At 37.7% G+C, this 20,385-nt stretch overlaps 1 protein-coding gene across 1 annotated transcript in view; it reads left to right on the top strand.

Moving 5' to 3' along the window:
• The window catches only part of LOC113501497 (LIM domain transcription factor LMO4), an 86,041-nt gene that overhangs the window by 39,121 nt on the left and 26,535 nt on the right, over positions 1-20,385 (top strand). Inside the window, exons 3-4 of the mRNA XM_026882671.1 lie at positions 15,568-15,726; positions 16,029-16,209. Coding sequence (XP_026738472.1) covers positions 15,568-15,726; positions 16,029-16,164 — 295 coding nt within the window. The 3' untranslated portion in view covers positions 16,165-16,209. The remainder of the gene's footprint in view (positions 1-15,567; positions 15,727-16,028; positions 16,210-20,385) is intronic.

Here is a 20,385-nt window from a genome sequence, read left to right as displayed (position 1 = left end):
CATTCTCTCAGTATGGAACTGCGTTGAGCGTACAGTGGTTGTACCATTCATCTCTATAACAGCCTTAAGGTATGCCGTCCTGGCCACTAGAAATTATAATGTTGTATCAATGGCTCATTCACTACCTCATTCAACGCCCTATATGGAATTGAATTTGCAATGGAACAGTTAAGACAATTCTATAACGTTGATTATCATATTTCTACTGGCCAACACATTTCATGTTCATTTGCATTAGCCTTGTTGAGGTAGTAAATGTACAGTCGGCGTCATAGGCAATAATGTATTAAGTAGAGCGAGTGTCGCAGTGATAGTAGTGCCGGGGTCCGCTCGCTCAGCTGTGTGCGGGGGGGGGGGCTGCAGGGTGCGGGGTGGCTCGATGTGATGTTAATTAATAACGTCTGTCTCACGAGCGCTAACGACGCCGTCACGACTACATTATTTAGCCACCTGATTAGTTCGCAGGAGGCACCTCGCCCGCAGCTCTAATTAGCGAACCACTCCCCAGCAGGACTCGGTTAAATTTGATTTGTTACTGCACTATCACTAATTGGAAGTAGTTTGTAATTGATGATCCCAACATTGATGCCGTCTACGTGTCCTGCCGGGCCACGTACGATACTATTGTAAATAGCCAACGTTTGCTTCCACCGACGATCGACTAATGAAATATTAAAATGGAACTGTGCGCTCGATATCACTCAATGTAGGCATGTCAACAGAACCGTACCAGTTTTATTTCTATTCTATTATTAAAGCGTTTAATTTAGGGCAACAGTTTTACACACAAAACGATCAAAACGCAATCTCTCCGGCCGAATAGGAAACCTATTCGAAATTGATATGGGTGGAGCGCACGGGCGCATTGCCGCGTCGCGTCGCGCCCATGCAGCCTCGTAAACGATACCCGCCCGGACGAAAAAGGCTCAACGCGGCCCGCGCCCGCCACTGCATCTTACACTCTATCCCGACCACGAAAAGTCCATAGTGCAGAGTGCGCGCACGCTGAACGAGACGTGTGACATAGACGGACGAATTTCGTTAATAAATAAACGCAGTGCCCGGCGTCCGGCTGGCCGTCAAAAAATAGTAAAAAATGCTCCCGGTGAAAATTTGGCGCAAGTATGACAGCGGAAGCCGGCGTGACGTACACAAATCATTATTCGATAGCCACCACTGTCAAAGGAATTTTTAATAATGTTTACTGGCCGAGATTCGGTTAGAGCCGGACTCCCACTTGTTACGATTGCCGCTGTGACAGTTCATATTCAGTCAAAACACATTGTTTGGATTTGTCGAACAGAACAGATTTTTATTGTCAGCTGTCAGAGCTTTTTGAGTATTCCGTGTGTTTTACTGAGCCTCATCCGCACAGCGAGCAAACTAACCAATTACGTTTATCGTCGGATATAAATTAAATTATCGTCACATAAATTTTAATTAAATTATATACCGGGAATAAGCGGGAGCTTGTGATGACGATCAAATCGTATCAATTAAGGGGAAGCACTCAGTAAACTCGGTGCGAGTGTCGGTAGCGACGTTAGCTAGTTATAGGTCCCGCTTCTGATCTTAATTAACCTCATGTGTTAACCTCGCCATAACTATGAGAAGCGTGCTCTCTGCACTAACTTACTACGACTTACTTATTAATAACAGGAGGTATGCTCGCACCGATATGTAAATTTATGCTTAACTTTATTGAAGATGCCTTAATTATGTACCGGAGCGGCTGTAATTTAATAGTAAAGCGCTTAATGTTACCACTATTATCTCTCGGTTATTACGCCACTTCTTTTATTGTGTGCCCTAAATTCTTTTCTTGAACGCCAGTAGCACGTCGTATAATTACAAAAATTACGTAATCATTAACTAATTTACAAAAATTAAAAGTTTAACGACCTAATTTGTTTTGTGGCGTAACTTTATTATGATTCACGACTGGATCATAAAATTGTATGCTCGTTTGGGTTTGTACCCTATCTGTGTTCGTTTTGTAACTTGGTATTCAAAGTTATGATAGACAAAACTTACGTAAAATGTACTTCTCCACGTTTACGATAAGACAGTGTGTAACAGGCAGGACGAAGTCATTGCCGTCGCCCTTGAGAGTTGTCTTGCGTCACGTGCAGCACTATAATAGTTCATAAAACACATGTACGCTACTGGTCCTTAGCGCAACCGATACGCCTCGGTCACTAACGCGTCTATTTCCAAACTTTCTAATACCTAGTTCATCAACAAATTCATTATGTCGTAAACCGGCGTGCGCGAGACCGAAATATCGCGGGGCTCGTAAAACCGCTCGTAAAGACGTTTGTTTACTAATTCGAGTGGGGCAGGTGGGGCGAGACCGCAGCACGCGAGGGATGCTGCTAATAATAATAGTGCGCCACTAACGCGATACAAATAAAATATGTATAAAGGGACGAAGCGAACACGTCCGTCGACTCGTCGCAGTGATAGTGTAAAGTCGGGTCGTTAATAAGTAGCGGACGAAGTCGTCGCGAGCCTCCAAATTGCCTCCTCCGCAGGTCGCAACTTTTAATGAGGCGAAATTCCCGTCGATTCGCCGTCTACGTCGCCTTAACGCAACCTGTTCGTTAGCGCAAAAACGGGCCACGCTAACACGCGATTAGAATACACCCCCGCGCCGCCAGCCCGGGGCACACCGGACGCAAACACTAGCGAAACCATTATAATTTAATTAAATTACAATTATAATTAAAAACACCTGCACTTTGTAGAGGTCGTTCTTGTTGCCTTTGTTTCGGGGTTAAACGGTTAATGGTAGTGCAGATTGTAAGATAATGTTTTGCTTTTCGACTAATTAGAAATAAATTATATTTGCTGGTGGTTAACGGTAGGTAAATTAGATTCCTTTCGTTTTAATTAAGTGTATATAATGCACTTTAATGCTTAATTAACTAAAGAGCATCTTGATAAGCGTTGTTTTTATATGAACCTTTTTATAACTGGGATTCATTGTATCTATCTAATGAATACGGTTGTTTTAACAAACTTCAATTTCAACACAACCTCCTTTTCTCATGATTACAATGGCACTCTTACTGAATTTACGAGCAGACGAAGTGGCCAGTCGGCTGCAAAACCGCAGTGTGCCCAAATCCTAAGCCGAAAAGATGGTCCCTCATTTGTGGCGGGCTTTCTCTGTTGTTGTCACATTAGCGAATAACTGCGGCCGACTTTGTCGATACGTTAATGATGTCGGCGGGACGTCTATTACGAGGAAAAAACGTCGCTTTTGTGCCGCATCCGACAGACACGGTGCCGGAGAGCCGGAGAGCCGGGCAGCCGGCTCGCTTACACTTTATAATAACATTGACATTACTGAAAAGGGTTTTTAATTTTATTTCAAGTGATTTTTGGTATTTGATTTTCTATTCTACTGCAGTTGTCATTTATGATTTCATGAAGTGTTGTTTAAAAAGTTTTGACAATATAGATTTTTATCATAAGATTATGGTGAAAATACATCAATCTTTAAGAAAACCGACAATAAAACTTACGTGCGTTTACGGAGTCGTCTTCGGAATATTTTTGCTTCAAGTGTGTATATGACTTAATGCACAGTCCTGCAAAGAGGTTAGTGTGTTACAGGAGCATTGAAAGATGTTACTTTCATCTTCTTTCTAGCCGCCCAAGAAAACACCAGTCTTATCTAACAAATGAATGGTGTTTTACAAACCTGTACTAGAATGTTTGTTGAATTAACATACTTAGTCGTTTTCATAATAGTCAATCTACAGATTCATTACCTATTACGATTAGAATAGCAGAAAGTAGAGGCTTATAACCAGAACTGCGACAAGATAGGTCGTAAGATAATACTTAAAAATAAAATTAAAAAAGAACTATTTTTTCGATTTTAAAAAAGAAACACAAAATTTATAGTTTATTCAGTAATGGCGTTTATCTCTATGTAAATTTGGAGGTTCAACATGAGGCTATATTCAATAAATATTTACTCCTAATATTTCGTAATTATTATTACTAACAGCCAGCCTGTTCGCTACAGCTGCACATGCGATTTAATTATTACGCAACCCTTTCGCTAGAAACGTTACAGAGCACAGGAAAATCCATAATTACAGTTTGTCTATGCGTAGCAGGTATAATTTAATTAATGTCAAGAAATAAACAGGATAACATATTTTCAATAATTCCGCTACCTATCAAATCGTAAATAAAAAGTATTAAAAAAGAGGAAAACAATTTTAAAATAAAATTAAATATTAATTAAATTCAGAACCTCAGAAGAGAATTATTTAATTTACTAAAATAAAAACAAATCACAGATAAAAGCCATAAAATAGATAAAAAAAATCGAAATCCCTTTCAAGTTCGAAAATAGAATCGATGTAATATTTCGTTAGCGAACTGGCCATAAAGAAATGTAACATAATTTTCCCGCCTTAAAATTGGGTCGTTATTTATAAAATTAGTGACACTACTAACACTAACACCAACAAAATCATTTGTTAGTAGTTTATTTCACTTAATATAATTCTAAGTGCTGTGTAAAACGATTTGAATAATTCTATGTTTTCTAATGAATTTTAATATGTAGTTAGCATAACTCTAATAGAGATGCCACGGAAAGGTGTAACTATGTAGGAATTCTATTTATGTTGTCTATAATGCAAATTAAACATAATTTATGGGATAATTGGTAAAGGAAGGAGAAATAATGTAGGCACTTGTACGGTATTTTAAATATTCAAAACATACACCTTTAACGGATAAATTAATGATTGTTTTTTTTTTAAACGCGTCTCCTAATTAGATACGTTTTGTATGAATTTATTTATGTCGTAAGCATTTTTTGTATGAAAATTGTAGATTCAATTTGCATTTAAGCAAGCCGTTGCATTTTATTAGACGGATATGAAGCTTCAATGTATAAAAAATATAAGTAAATTCACATGTACTTATACGTATCGGTAAACGTTATTTTATATTCGTTTTCTATAATCAGTTTATTTTATAAATACACAAAAAAATATGATCTTCCTCAGAGGTCAGTAACAAATACATTTGTAATACTCTATTAACGACAATAGCCGTTGTAATTTTCTAAAACAATTGAAGGTCGAACTTCCAACGACTCACAAATAACAATTAACTCTATCCTTAACACCATAAGGTGCACATTTGTATTTTGACAGTACCACAAGGAGACTGAGTTCATGTTTATTCATAGGCCCGGATTGTGTGGCTTGTAATCTACAACAAAATCTACTTGCCAGCAAGAAACTCATTTTTCAACTTCATAAATTATCGGCCGATATCCGAGGCTATTTCCCACCGACGTTACCTACCGTAATGAGGTTGTAAACAACACTGTCTAATTAAACTCCTTAATCGCAAAACTCAAACGGTAACCGCTTTTAAAACAAAACCTCGCAATTTTCAGAGCGACCACCGCGTAAATAGCCTTCGTTATATCGGAGCGGCGATCGCGGCTCATTACCTTCGCCCCCACTCCCTAATTAGACACCCTTCCTTCGTGCACCCCCCCCCCCTCCTCCCCTCCGCGCCGCTAGCCGACCTGCACCCCCTCCTTTCTGTCCGGATTGTTTTCTAATAATTCCTTTATTTTCGTGCAGGTTAAACTCCTAATTACCCTTTACGTTACAAATTGTTTGCGATGGCGAATCAAGATCGAGTGAAATATGAGTACGTGCCTCCATAATGTTGTGAGGGAACTTTGAAGTTCCACGTTTACTTGCCGCCGTACTTTGTAACATTCGTTTCTTTGAATCATCATTGCGCCAGGATACGCTTTTTCGTCTCAACACTTTTTGTTCATTAATTATTTAATTAACTTTTATTTTTATGTGTGAATAAAAAACTTTTGAGTTAATCATTCATTGTCTCATAACTTTTTATTACTTTGACTCGGGCCAGGTGTGAGGAAAAAATAAATAACGTCGATATATTCGTTTGGAATCATAACCGAAACATGATTTAATAGCTCTCCAATTAATCGATTCGCTACGGAAGAAATTCAAATTGGCTCTCATTTCCTGCGGCCACCACGAGAGGGCGCACGCACGGAGCACCTGTGCGCTGCATCCGGCCGGGCCAATTACTGGGCCTTTTACCCTAAATAAAGCTCCCTAACGACCGTTACTGGACACCGGTTAAAATTTGCGTCGAGATTCATTAATATCGCATGTAAATTGTGAATGTCATGTGTTGCGTGTAATGCGAAAGCGCAACTTAATTATCGCTCTAACTTGCCTCATGTTTTGGCATCGCGGTTGTGGTTTAGCCGCCTATTTTATGGGCCTCCGATCAGCATCGCACTGTTTGCACAACACTCAGTCACTGAGCTCTCATCTAGGAATCGATCAAGATACGATATGTTAAGTACTAGCCTACTAATCTTATTCATAGATTGGCAATTTTCTAATTACAAAGTTCCAGAGAAACAGAAATGTTGATTAGTTTAAATATAATATGCTTCCGTGTTACAAAAAATGACCGACGTTTTTAATAACGTGTAGCAATTTAGTATAAACTTTACGGCTTTTTAATTTCATTTATTTAATTGGCTGCTGCAGCTAGAATAAACACAGTTATAATATTAATAACAGATGGTTAACTGGCTGTTGAACAGTTGGTTCTTAATAATATTTATACGTCTTACTAGATAAACATTAACACATTCTTCGAACATCCTTAAAAGAATCTCGTAAGCAGTAATAGTGAATATAATTGAAAGAAGAATAGATTTGCTACTAGGAGTCATTTTCACCGAAATGTCATTCACAACTCTTAGCTCCTGTACTTAACAACAAGGATTTCTAAAACATATTTATGCTTTTGTAGGTAGCAGAGATATTTTAGAAATCCTTGTTTCCTTAGAAGGCAGTGTGTCGCTAGATCTGGATGCCCTTAATTTACGTTACAAGTTCGCGCGTCGCAAAGCATATAACGATGAAAGATGAAGTGCAAACCTTCGTAGTTGTCTTCGCTCGCTGCCATCCATCTCAGCCGACTCTTGTTCTAACTAACAAGCCCCGCTAACCACTCAATTTTCAACCGAAACACAATAGCAGCAAAGCTATGAATCGCTTAACCCCATGCCGAACATGGACAACGATTAGATACATGCGATTTCATACACTGATAGTTAAAGCCTTATTATCTTATATAGAGAGGTCGTTTCGGCGGTTTCGCTTCTATAAATGTCCCAAGATGCGTGATAAGATCTGCGCAAGCGTCTCCGATCGCCACCTATTTATTTATTTGATCAGGTTGAGCGACAGACAATGTGCCATTGTATGTCCTGATTTATTGCCCCGCGCTCATCTATAATGGAGTCCACTCTTATTTTATTAGCAAGTATCTGCACTTGTCTCATAAATTAATTGCTCACAAAATTGATTATGATCAATTTGACATAATTCCCAATCGACTTTGATAAATTTGTTTGCATAAAATGTAAATAATATTTGGTTAGGCGGCCATTATAAAAATCTATTCGTGTTAAGTCGGATCGATTCCGACTCCGAACTATTAACGGAACAAAATTGATTCGACTATTAAATTTTTGTTGCTTACAAATGGGTTGATTAAAACAGGTATTATGGGCACGGGAATTGAGTCAATAACCAATTAATTATGGTAACAACCTATTTTGTATATGAATTCCGCGTTTGGGACACAATATTTGCATAATGTCTTTTCTATTGATAGACAAATAGACACGTTATCGTATATCTCAATCCCAAGCTTTCCACGCAACGCGTTTTACAATCATATTTATTTTGATGGCACCACCGAACTGGTGTTATGTTATTTTTATTCAAATTTCGTAGCTTAACTGTCGAATTTTGAGCATTAAGTCATCAATTTAATATAAATCAAATATTGATTAGTGATCACATAAAGTAAACCTAATTTGACTTTAACAGCCTTGTTTTATAAGCTCTAAAATCTACGTGGTGACTACTAATGTTACCATATACCAAGATGTGCCTATAAAAATATTTTATATAAGGTTTTTTCACTGAACACTATTTGTAGTTTCGTAATAAAAACGCGTAAAAAATCCTTAAACAAATGCAGTACGCATATAACTGTGTAAATTTGTGGCCATATTCGCTCCTCGTTTTGCATTTAAATTAAAACTATTCACTATATTAGCATAGAAATGGGTTCGATGGCTAATCGTTGCGGTGTCAAAAATGTTTAATTAAAAAGATTGATGCTTACCGGCGGAGTGGAACACCAGAAGTACAGTGGAGTTGCAAACTTATCTAATTAGTTCGGGGGGAGGGGGTGGCGCCCCGTCCCCCGCGGCCCCCCGCCCGCCCGCCGGGTGCGGGAGCGCCACGGCAATTAGCGGTGATAGTCGATTAGCTCATCGTACGAGTGCGGCTTTTGACAAATGTTAACACTTATTAATTATTATTATTTATGCGTGACACCCATAATTGGGATAATTAATACTTTACATCAATCCGCGTAGTTTAACGTTGTACACATTTTGACTACGAATGTTTTAAATGATATTTTTAATTAGAGTTTCTCTCGCTGCGGAATTGAGATAATTGCATGGAGCTAGACAAAATTAAGGGCATGAAACACGTCTTAATTGCGGAATAAACTGTTATTACCTAATAATTATTAAGCTGCACAACTGTATTCACTGTACGAGAATAAAATAAATTAAATTAATTGCGGCAACTCGTCGCTTAGACAATAAAACTTTAATTATTCAGAACTATGTCTGTCAACTCGTTAATGAATTTTGTTAAAATTTTTCGCTTATTTGCTGCATGCTGATCCTTCCTCTTCACATTTTTTTTATTAAGAGTCATCCTAAGTTCCTTATTCAAACCAAAAATTCGGATACGTATCATATTAATACATTTAACTAAGTAGTTTTATAACATTCATTTCCTTAAATTTTATTGTACAAAATTGTTCTAATTAAGAAAAAATATAGTGAGAATTTAATAGAACAAGGTTATAGCGATATAAGCTACTTTGGAAGATTGATTAGTGAAAGTTTAGTAATAAAATGAGGGGCCGTAATACCGAGATAATTAATTCTTAGCGCAAGTTAATTGATATTGGTATTAACAGTAATTAGAAAAGTTTGCTATAGCGTTTTTGTTATTCACTTATTTACAGGCTACAGCGCTACATTTAATACAGCCTTTAGGAAACGGCTTTAAATATGAACCGTTATTAATCGTTCACAAAAACTGGTAGAACTCATTAGCGAAATTTAATTGTTTCGCTTTAATTGCGGGATAGTGTTGGACAACGATCACTCGGACAATAAGGAGCTATACTAATGACTGCATGTGGCTCCTCTCTCATTTAATAATACATGTTGTGCAAGACCGGGCCGGGACGCGTCGCGCTTATAATTACGTGGTGATTACACGCGCGGAGGTGGCCAGCAATCAACGGACTACGCCCCTAACACTTGTTAGGTTTTTCCACTCTAGTTGTAGTAATAGTTTCGCTAAGCGACGGCCACTGGAGTAGAACAAGGCGTTTAATTAAAGGACGCTCACCTCACGGCCGCCGTTGTCGGCCGGCTCATCGCATGCGCCTTAATTAGTTCAGACCGCCCCCTAACAGGCTTATTTTGTTTTTCTCGGATAATTTTTAATTAAACGCTTGATTAAAATGAAAGTTTGCGTAAGTAGCAAGCGAGGAACAATCGAGCCAGAGTTTAGGATAATGAATTGATGGTGTTACTTTGCTCGCTTGCCGCTCGCTAGGGACTTAATTAAAAATCGCCGATAGAATGTGTAGAGGGGAGTTTGAAACGAGTTTATGGAACTTGGTCCGGAGGCTCTGTTGTTTTACTATGTCAATTTGAATACGAGATTGCCTCACGGTTAACGAACGTTACGCAAAACAAAATATCCCTGGAAACATATAGAAAAGAAAAGTCTGCCTACCGAAATATTTATACCGCCAAAATGTCACATTATTGTGAAATTTATTATCAAATACATCGCACTTATCAAATCGATATTACTGGTTGACAGAAATGTGACTTTATTCTTTTTAATTTGAATCCTTCTAATTTTAAAATCCAAAACCGTTATTCGGCAATCGAATACCAAGCACTATTCAAAACTAGCTGTTATTCTTTTCTAAATAAAAAATCAGTGCTATTCGTTTATGGAACACTAGTTTAAAAAACTAGCAATTAAGTCAACGATCCGTCATGGTAGATCCGTAGTACTAAGCAGGCAGACACCATGTTCTGTCATTAAGCTCAATCGTATGCGACTGGTTCGGAATAATAAACATGATATTCATTAAAGCGATCCGATTTGTCAAACCGCTTGATTCATCCGCGTACGAGCCCTAGACGGCGCGACCGCGAATGTCAATAGGGTTAGCACTTCGTTTAACTCTTCAAATTTCATTGTAACTTTTGCTTGCTTTTTTTTTCAATAGCAGTCCGATATATGTTTTGAATGTTTTTTTTAGCAAATAAAAACATTGTTTGTCATTTGATCTAATTAAAATTGTGTTGTGTAAAAAATATTAAAGGTTAATCGGTCGTACTCCGTACACTGCTCCACTTATTAAAGGATTGTTCGTTTTATTTATAAAATTAAATTTTAAACTAAGAATCTTAAAATAAACATTTTTTTATGTATTTCGATTATTAATTCATATCTACTAAATTGGTGATAAAATGTTAAAATTGAAATAAATTATGTTGACAGCTATTAATGTTAATTTACGATTTAACAGGTTCCCGTGCTTTTTAAGAATAAATTTATATTTATAGGTTGACATTTGTAATTTAGTGTGTTTTTATTAATTTGTCATTACAGACCGATTTATAACACTTATTATTTCTGCTCATTCTAGACAACCAGTAAAAACCACAAACAACAGCACGAAACAAAATCCTGCGTCTTTTCTCAAAACCTTTCCTTATCAGCCTTACTGAATATTCAAAACAATTAAAACCAAGATACAAAATCTTACATTAATTAGTCAACTAGCAATACCGTAGTCGGTACATTTTATAACGGGTTATTGCGAGTGGCAGCCCTACAGCGAGCATGTGTCATTAGCAAATTCTTGGCTTGTCGTCGCCACGCGCCGCTAACGAGACTCTCTAACGACGTGTTAACTTGATACACAGACGATGGTGAGTCCCGCCTTCACTGCATTGTGATAAGCACATCACTATCGAACAACCGAACAATCAAATTTGGAACAATATTCGAGATGTTCGATTTAAATTAGGAAATCGATGACCTTGACTCGATTTGAAGTTAATAACGTTTGTGCTTGCGCTATTTATGTTTATTTTGTTTTGTTTAATGTTAAGAACAGCTTAATATGTGAATGTGTTATTCTAATATTTTGTCTGTCAATTGTCATAATAACGCAATAACGCATTTTAAAAGTGTTATGTAAGTAATATATGATTCGTTGCTTTAAAATGAATAAGACCCAAAAGTAATCAATGTATGTATTCGAAATGACAGGTTAATTTGTGAATTGCATCGCAATCCGCAGATCAGACATTGCTCGAGGCATTCTTACTAACTTTCACATATCTACAATTAGTAAAAATTGAAAGTATTGCAACTTTGCTAGTAATTATAAGACTCGTTATTCCTGCTTTCTATTTACAATTATCACACATCAACAGTTGTAATAGTCATTTCAAATTATTAGAATGCATGAAGCACTCTACTCTTATGTGTTGTCCCAATATTTCAAAACACAGAATTTAACATCAAATTTGAATAAGGATCACTATTTGATTCCGTTATACAGACTTAAATCACAGGCCATCAAGAAATTATTCGAAAAAAGAATCCTTGTAAGCTGTTCGAACTGCAAAACGGAGGTGATACTTTTTTTACGGCAAAGCGGTTTTATCCTCTTTGATACTCATAATGGCGTCGATTAAAGATTTCTAGGGTCCTTTCCTTAAGTCTAATAGCAAACACGTTGAAGCAACAAGTTATCCCGGCCCGGACGCATCTCGGCTCTATTGAGAGCATTCGTCTCGGGGACCCAATCGCACCCCCCCCCCCTCCCGTGTAGCCCCCAGCCCTCTCTCGCGCCGCCACAGCCTCCCCGTTCATTCTTACATAGTACTACTAATATTCATTCAATCTCAAACGTAGAATGACAGCTGATAGAGTGCTTATACTTTTTGCTACCAACTTGAAACTTTTCGGAACACCATGTCTTTCGAATTTCAATTTATTTAAGGGGAATATATGGGTGATGACTTCGTTAAATATTTATAAAAGAATATTAAATTATTAAACGTATGCCTGATGTTCAGCACGTTGCTGTGTCTGATTAAGTATTTACAAATATATTCTCTAATTCAAAACATAGTCGAGCTACCAACCAAGATGCATTGTCTCCTACTAAAACTAGAAATCTATTGAATAAGGATATCAAAGAGGTAAAATTGAAGGAAGGAAAGCTGTCCCACAGAATTAAATCTGTACTAATTAAGCATGTTCTGTGGCAGAGAGTTATGTCCATACACCGAAGTTATCGCGGCGGTATCTGCGTGAGCACTTGACTTGTGAGTTCTAGGAAGAGCAGTGATAATGACGTGTTTCTTTGGTCCTCCTGTCCTCGCCTACGTTATATTTAGAGGCGATAACTGCGCGTCGCTCACGTGCCCCACACCCCTCCGCTCTAATGATCTCGTCGAGAGGTTTTAAATTATGTTCCTTACAACAATCCGAAGTCGACACGTACACAACCGTGAGACTCAAGACGCTCCCTTAATGAATAAAATAACATGTCAAGATACAGTCTACATCTTAAATTAATGAGGATTCACGGCGACGTATTCAATTTTACAAGTAACGAAGGCAAATAAACTTCGAGTAGGCACCGCACCGGGCCCTGAGCCACGCGCCAAACTTTACCATTTATTAAACTCATGTTAAACACACACTCGTTAATTAATATCGCTATGAAAGGAAACCTAAAAGTTGTCGATTAGAAATTCTTCACAAGTTCGACTACATTAAATAAAATTACGAATCACGATGAAAGGTATTGAACTAAGCGGGTCTTTTATCAGTTTCGAAATTTTGTAAATCCAAACTAAACTTGTTAAAGTAACACGGTCGAATAAATAAAACAACTTCACGTGTGTTAATGTCCTCGCTTTAATTAAGTCCGTTCCGAGAATTGATGCGCGATGTACAACGTTCAAAAGATTCTTAAGGAAATATTAAACATATTAATTTTCTTAATTAATTATAATGTACGGCTGTATTGGCCTTGGGAGTATAAGCTAATCATAACATAGTAACAAGTATATCTTTTTAATTTAAATTGACTCATAAAAAGCAGTGGATTTATTGGAGGTATTCATAGAGTTCGACCCACTTAGGTCGGTGTAAGATTTATTGGTCTGTCACCGTCGGGTCGGGCTTATGTGACCGGGGCCTAGTGTAGGCACGCGTGTCCGCGGCTGGCGGCCGGTGTTTTCCGTATTTTTCGTGAGCATAATCCCCGCATCTTCCCGCGCGCCGCTCCGCGCGGCCAACACAAATAGATCCGTACATGTTTGTCTTGGCTCGGTTTAATTAATTTTACCTTCATACGCCGATACTGTTTGTCGGGCGCTCCTTAATTGAAAACGCTCTTACCGGAGTAAATGAAACGAAATCCTATTTGCTCCGAGTGATTGAAGCGAATTTATCTTTTAAGACTTTCAAATTTATCTTTAACCCGTTACCGATGTTCGGCGTTGTATCATTTCAAAACGAATAACGCTAAGAAGAGCAGGTAATTAAATTTTGATTGCTTTCGGCCGGATTGTTATTGCGATTTATTAATATTCAGGGCGGTTGTAAATAATACGGGCTCGCCAGCGACGCTAATAGCGATTGCAATAATGACTCATTAAGTATTAAATGCGGCTATTAAACTGCCACAGTCGCAGCGGCCTCGCAGTGGGACCTAACTTTTTTGGAGGATACATGTCATTAACTTAAACAGTTTCTCGTTGTGATTTACAAGATTGCATTATGCGAAGAATGCAAACGAATTAACCATAACGATTGCTGTTTCAAAGAGTTTCTTAATTAAAACTAAAGTTTGTGATACAATGTTGTTAAAGTTAGCTTGGAGGAAGACAAAAAGAAGTATGACTGTTTTTATGGAAAATGAAGTAAAACTAATCATACTGGCACCATATAGGCGAAAGTTCACTGTAAATGTATCAATTTTGTATGAATAAACTCGTTTCCCACATTAAAACAAATTGTCTTTCAAGCCCATCAAATGAAAATATGGCGACCAAAAGCGTGGCCATTAATTTTTATCGCGAATTATAAACGTAACGATGACACTCGTCAAAGGAGTTATAAACATTATCTTATCAGTTATGTGTGTTCACACGTTTTATTGGTAATAAACCATTCAAAATGGCCGCTTTAAGCCTTATTAATTATACGATAAATCACTTGGGAACGAGTGATTGATTTTACAATATGGCGGGAAAATAGAAGAAAATAGTTTTTATGGCGGATGGATGTTGATTGATAAATTGTTATATTAAGTAGGATTTGTAGCTGTGTGGTCCTTTGAGTCTTGGAAAAAATTTCCGAATCTTTAAAATCACTACGACTGGCTTATTGGTCTAGTGGTTAGTGGCCCTGACTGCTAAACTTAAGGTCGTGGGTTCGAATCCAACCTAGGACAAAAGTTTGTGTGATGAGCACGACCATTTATTCCGTTGCAACTTATCTAAATTATGAATGTTTTTAACAAAATATAAGTATATTTATCGATTATCTAATGAGAATAATACAAGTTTTTTTCATTTGAGACTAGATGGCGTTGTATGCAAACTGTGTAATTTATAACTTTCAGTAAAAATCTACACAGTTACAACTAAATTTTGTATGTCCACGACTGCCCAGACGTCTGGCATGGAGCAATAATTTTATAAATAGCCTTAATAATTTAATGTAAAGTTTATAACTGTACAAATCATGTATATCAAGTGATTTATAGTGAACGTCGTTACTTTATTATCCATTTATCAGTGCCTAACGAGCAATAATCGCGGTATTTTACAGATTGGAGCTTGCTTGTTAAAATTGTTAACTCAAAGTCCTGCTTGAATGTCGATCATTTTATTTTAATCTTCAATTTCAAGTAGAAGCAAATCCTTTTAAGTACTACTTCATTAGAGAATATTTAAATTGTTTTTAGTCTAGTTAGTATTTGATTAAGTTTGCGAAGATCTTGTTTGTAATATTTTAAGTTTAACTCTGCTCTGATATCGCCCTTTTTAATTTGTTCTATATCTAGACTATGATCAATTTACTATTATCTGAACAAGATCTTTTAATTAACTACTATGATTACATAATTACTATTTCCTTTTTTTAAATATTGTTCTTTTAGTACCATAAGAAACCGTACAGATCAGAGTCATTTTCCAAGCCCTGAAGTTTATCAAATTCAAAACTTAAATTGCCCATTCCTGACTTCCTTAAAAAGGTCTCCTAATAAACTTGTCTTTCTCGATTGTTCCAGAATGTTCGGTTCAGGCGGCGCGTGCGCAGCGTGCGGGCAGGCGATCCCGGCGAGCGAGTTCGTGATGAGGACGAACGCGCCGCAGCAGCCCCTCCACGTGTTCCACATAAAGTGCTTTGCGTGCTCCAAGTGTGGCTCACACCTCATGCAGGGCGATAGGTAACTATTGATTCACCAACCATCATCATTATCTTTTCAATTAAATCATTCAAAAAGTCATTTATTTTGAAAGGTAAAATTACATTGCACATCACCCAATTTGGCCCACCCCTCACCGCTTCCTAAGGGCTTCTAAGACTGCAGCAGTGTTTTATAAGGAGCTCTATCTGACTTTCTCTGATATAAAAATCTATTGTTATCAGATAGGCGTCATAAAAATGAGCAGCATAGCAGCATAGTACCAGGGTTTTAAAATTAGCTCAATATCTGACATCTTCTGATATAAAATCCTTTGTTGCCAGGTATTACATGCTCGCGGGCTCACTAGTCTGCGAGCAGGACTGGCAGAAGCTCATGAAGAGCGCGAACGCGACGGGAGCGCCGGGCGCGCCCATGCGCAAGAACAAAGTGGGCCGCCCGCGTCGCTCGCGAGAATGAGCACCAGCCGCGCCTGCGCAGCACTCGCACAGGGACTATGAGGAGGTAGGCATACTGATATTATAGGTACTCTGATAAAGGAATACGAAAATGGTTAATAAGACTCCTTGCTAATGGACTAAGTGCAAAGCCAATGACAGCAGCCATGATGTTTGATATTGGGGTCTAGTAGACCGGCTAGCGAATCCCATAGCACTTGCACTGGGACAGTGAGGAGGTAGGCATACTGGTAACACAAGTTAATCATATGATAGCAGTACATGCTAAGTTAAGCTAAAGTTTCTTTCAAAAAATGGGTAGTAAGACTTCCCGCTTCCCGACCATAACGTTTGATATTGAGATCCTGTAGAGGGGCGAGTGGATTTGCTTCAACCTTAAATGTCATCAGCTATATCGAGGAATAAGTAATCTAAAAAGTGGACTACGTCGTGTCAGCTCGCAACCCCTTCAAAAAATATTGCTGTCCATTGTACATGCACTTAATATGGTCTTAGTTAAAGCAACTCAAACTTAATTCAATGGCGATATGTAGAGAATTTGAAAACTGGTAGAATTTGGTAAAGGCAGATACACAAGATACGATGTAGCTGATAGCCGGTACTTTACTTGTTGCGGTTCAGGTTTAGTCAGTAAAAGTCTGACACTACCCATTTCCCGACCATACCCCGAGGGAGTGGGTGTCCATGAATATGCCCCCGCCTAAAAAAAAAAAAAAAGGTCCTTTACTTGTTAAACACCAAAACAAGTATACTCTCAATACAGAATTTTAATAAAAAATAATTTGTTTACTCATCGAATTCGTATTCAAATATTACTTAGCAATTTCTTGAGTGTATTTACTTATCATTATTTCTATTAATTACGTGCGTAGGCAAACTCTTAACGTACACGTGTAACATATTATAAAGATCTTGAAATTAATCAATTAAATTCAGAAAGATGGTTACGAAAATAATAAACATAACGCAGCGAAAATTTTCGATCTTAATTCGAATTGAAAAAAATCGATCAATAACAATCAAGCACCGAATAATTCCATTCTTTATTCGAATTTAAAAATTATCGACGAATTAAAAAAAGCTTACGTCGAACCGATTAAAGAACAATTCAAAAATTCGTATCAAAATCGATTACCCGAATCGATAATGCCGCGCCTTACATTCTTTAATATACCATACCTTCGAAGGTTTAACTCGTGGGCGGGTTCACGCTTGACCTTTTACCATTAACACTTACACGTCGTGACTAGCGTGAACATTAATTAAGGTATTTCCTAACGTTAATTAATTGTGTTAATTATTGTCTACCGGGGGGCGGGCGTTTGATTGACGCCAACCATGAATTGCCAATTGAGTGGGGCGTTCAGCAATTGGTATTTCCATTTTGATGACGTAATTGGGAGTTGTGTTTATTTAAAGGTTATAACTTATTCTTGTGATAAAGTTTATTAAACCAGCTAAAAGTTATTATTCAAATATAAAAAAAAGATACTCTGACTTACTCGTATTACGTCGCTAAAACCTAATTTCTGTCTGATTTTTACAGTGACGTTGCATATAAAACCAATTTTTTTTTTACTTACGCACCGAAGTAAATTACTTTCTTTAGACACTGTTTTATCGCTAACTAGACCATATTTCAAAGAGCCTACTTACAATTTCCGAAGATAAAAAAAACAATTGCCGGTAAAGTTCGATACGCAGTCGGTTGTCGTTGTCTATAATTACCGCTCGGTCTAGTTTCTGACGCGCGCTGATAAAAGTAACAACACTAACAAAGAGGCACGTCCGTTAACGAAACAAGTGTTACCAAGGAGGTGATATACTTTGAGTATAGGCCTCATTTGTTACCAATGACAGGTGTTTGAAAATGGAACGTAGCCATTTAAACTTTTAAAAAGTGTAACTGAATGTTATAGAAACTCTTTGCACGAAATCAGAGAATTTTTATTATTTATTTTTATTCTTAAGCAACGGCCAACTAAATATTAATTCTCATTTACATTGCTATTACTATACTTTTTATTTTTATTCTTAACACATTTCTTCAAAAGTGACGATTGCAACAAACGAAAATACAAAATCACATCCAAAAGTATCGATCGTTAACAACCAAGCATACAACCAATATCTATATTTTTTTCCAACAAAACCATCAGCTCTCAGACATGTTAAAAATTCACGAATCATAAGCGTAACAGAGGGATGGAGGGAAAGCTTCGTCGGAAACCATTTGCACTCACGACGGCCACTCACTGCGCACGGATTAGGTTGTCCGGTAATAATTACTGAAATACACGTATTTTGATGGAAATGTATTGTGTTGTGCTTAATGCGTTCGACGAATATGTTTTAGGTAGTAAGTATATTGGAGAATAGTTTATTTGCCTATTATGATTTGGAATTATTTTATTGGTGTTACGTAAAATACTTTATAGAGGTTTGGGCGTTCTAGAATTTAAAAAAGTTTGAAAACCAGCATTGTAACAATTTTTTGTAAAGTATTTCAAAAATCTGTTCACTCGCGATAATTCTTCTTAAAACAGCTCTGCATAGCAGTAAGACTGGCTGTTTTAAAAAACTCAAATAGAAACCTTAAAATCTAAAAAAAACACTTCACCGTTCCTTCTTAATTTAAAAGTATTAGAATAATTCCAGCGGGCTTTACAGACGTGTTACACTTAAAAGCAATATCAGCGTTACAAAACATTATTGAAAAACGCATTAATTAATTATATCTATTAGACATGCGAAGAGAAGTGGCGAAGAAATACCATTAAATACAATTAAACTGTTCAATGAACACCACACGGCTTTGTTTATGTGATGGAGTCATTCGTATGGAACACTTTGGAGTTCGGACCACGTTTTATGAACTTGCGGTGTATGCGGAGAAAAGAGGGTGAAATTCCTTGATATAGGGAAAAGAAAATCATTTTTAGTAAGCATTGCAACTTGATTGAATATTTTAGGTAAGTCTCTAAAGTTAAATTTGAAATTTAAATTGTAATAATCCTAACAATTATCAACGCAAATTTTAAGTTCTATTCGAATTCTAATCACAGCTCAAGTCGCTTAATCTGTCTCTCTTCATGGTCTTTACAACAAAGCATGTGAATTCCGCTCCATTGCCTCAAATGTTAATGATATTTATTAGCGCTTTAAAGCAAATTCCTAATTGCAGTAGTTGTCGGACAAGAGGATAGTTCGCACAGTTAATTATCCCGTGGAGCGCAGCGTCGTCCGGCGGCCGCGGGCGCCGGCTTGTCTCGCCGCCGACTTGCTTACGGCGCTCACACAAAATGCACCGCTAACCAATTCCAAAGTTTAAACACTACCAAACTTATTTCGGCAACTCATAAAACTATTGTCCAGCCTTGTTAATGAACTAACCAGTCCCGGCCACTGAATAGAACGAACTACACCGCACCGCCTTTAATATACTCGCACACACATGACTATTTATCTACCAAACCCATCTACATTTTTAATATCGAATCCCCAATATCGCTACCGGCGAAAAAGCTCCATTATAAAAATGCGCAAATAAAGTGATCAATTTTAAACAACAAATTGAATTAATTTCATTGAAAAGCGCGTCTCTATTACACCGCCACCCTTTAATAAAACTACCCAGTTAATAACAAAGGCCGTAGTTGTTATTACTTTGTGCGGACGTGGTCAAAGGCGTGATGTTAATTGGAAAACACCTGAAAATGACAGCGCCTTTATGGTCGGTATGTTTGGCGTAAAAATCAAGTCGGGGCGGAACAGCCGGTGGCTCAAAGACTTGACCGTTCACCCGGCGGCTTTGTAACACGATTACGCCGACTTGTCGAAAGTTAATTAAATAACGTTTTTCCAAATTACCTGGCGGGCTCGACATCAAAGTGGGCTCGCACTCGCTCCGGGAATCTTTCCACAAAGGGCTGGCTGCGGGCGAGTCCGGCCCTCTGATCTCGGGCCTCTAATGTAGTGCACCGGACAGGTGAGACTCAGATCTTCAACCTTTTGTCGATGCTCTGTTTACGCTGACAGCCTTTGAGAATAAACAATTCACTTTCGACAATTAAACTCTTGGACGTTTTGATTGATGAGTAATATCTATTGTCTATCTAATTCAATCGGCCTCAAAGCGGTGGCGGCACGCGAGCTAAGGGGTCGTTTGCACTGCGCGCCGCGACACGCCACCTCCGTGCCGTGTGTGCCTTCTGTAGCGAGC

This window comes from Trichoplusia ni, chromosome 15 (assembly GCF_003590095.1).
Source record: "Trichoplusia ni isolate ovarian cell line Hi5 chromosome 15, tn1, whole genome shotgun sequence".
NCBI classification, from domain to species: Eukaryota; Metazoa; Arthropoda; class Insecta; order Lepidoptera; family Noctuidae; genus Trichoplusia; species Trichoplusia ni.
Note: the sequence above shows the minus strand (reverse complement) of the source record. Positions and strands in the feature narration are given on the sequence as shown.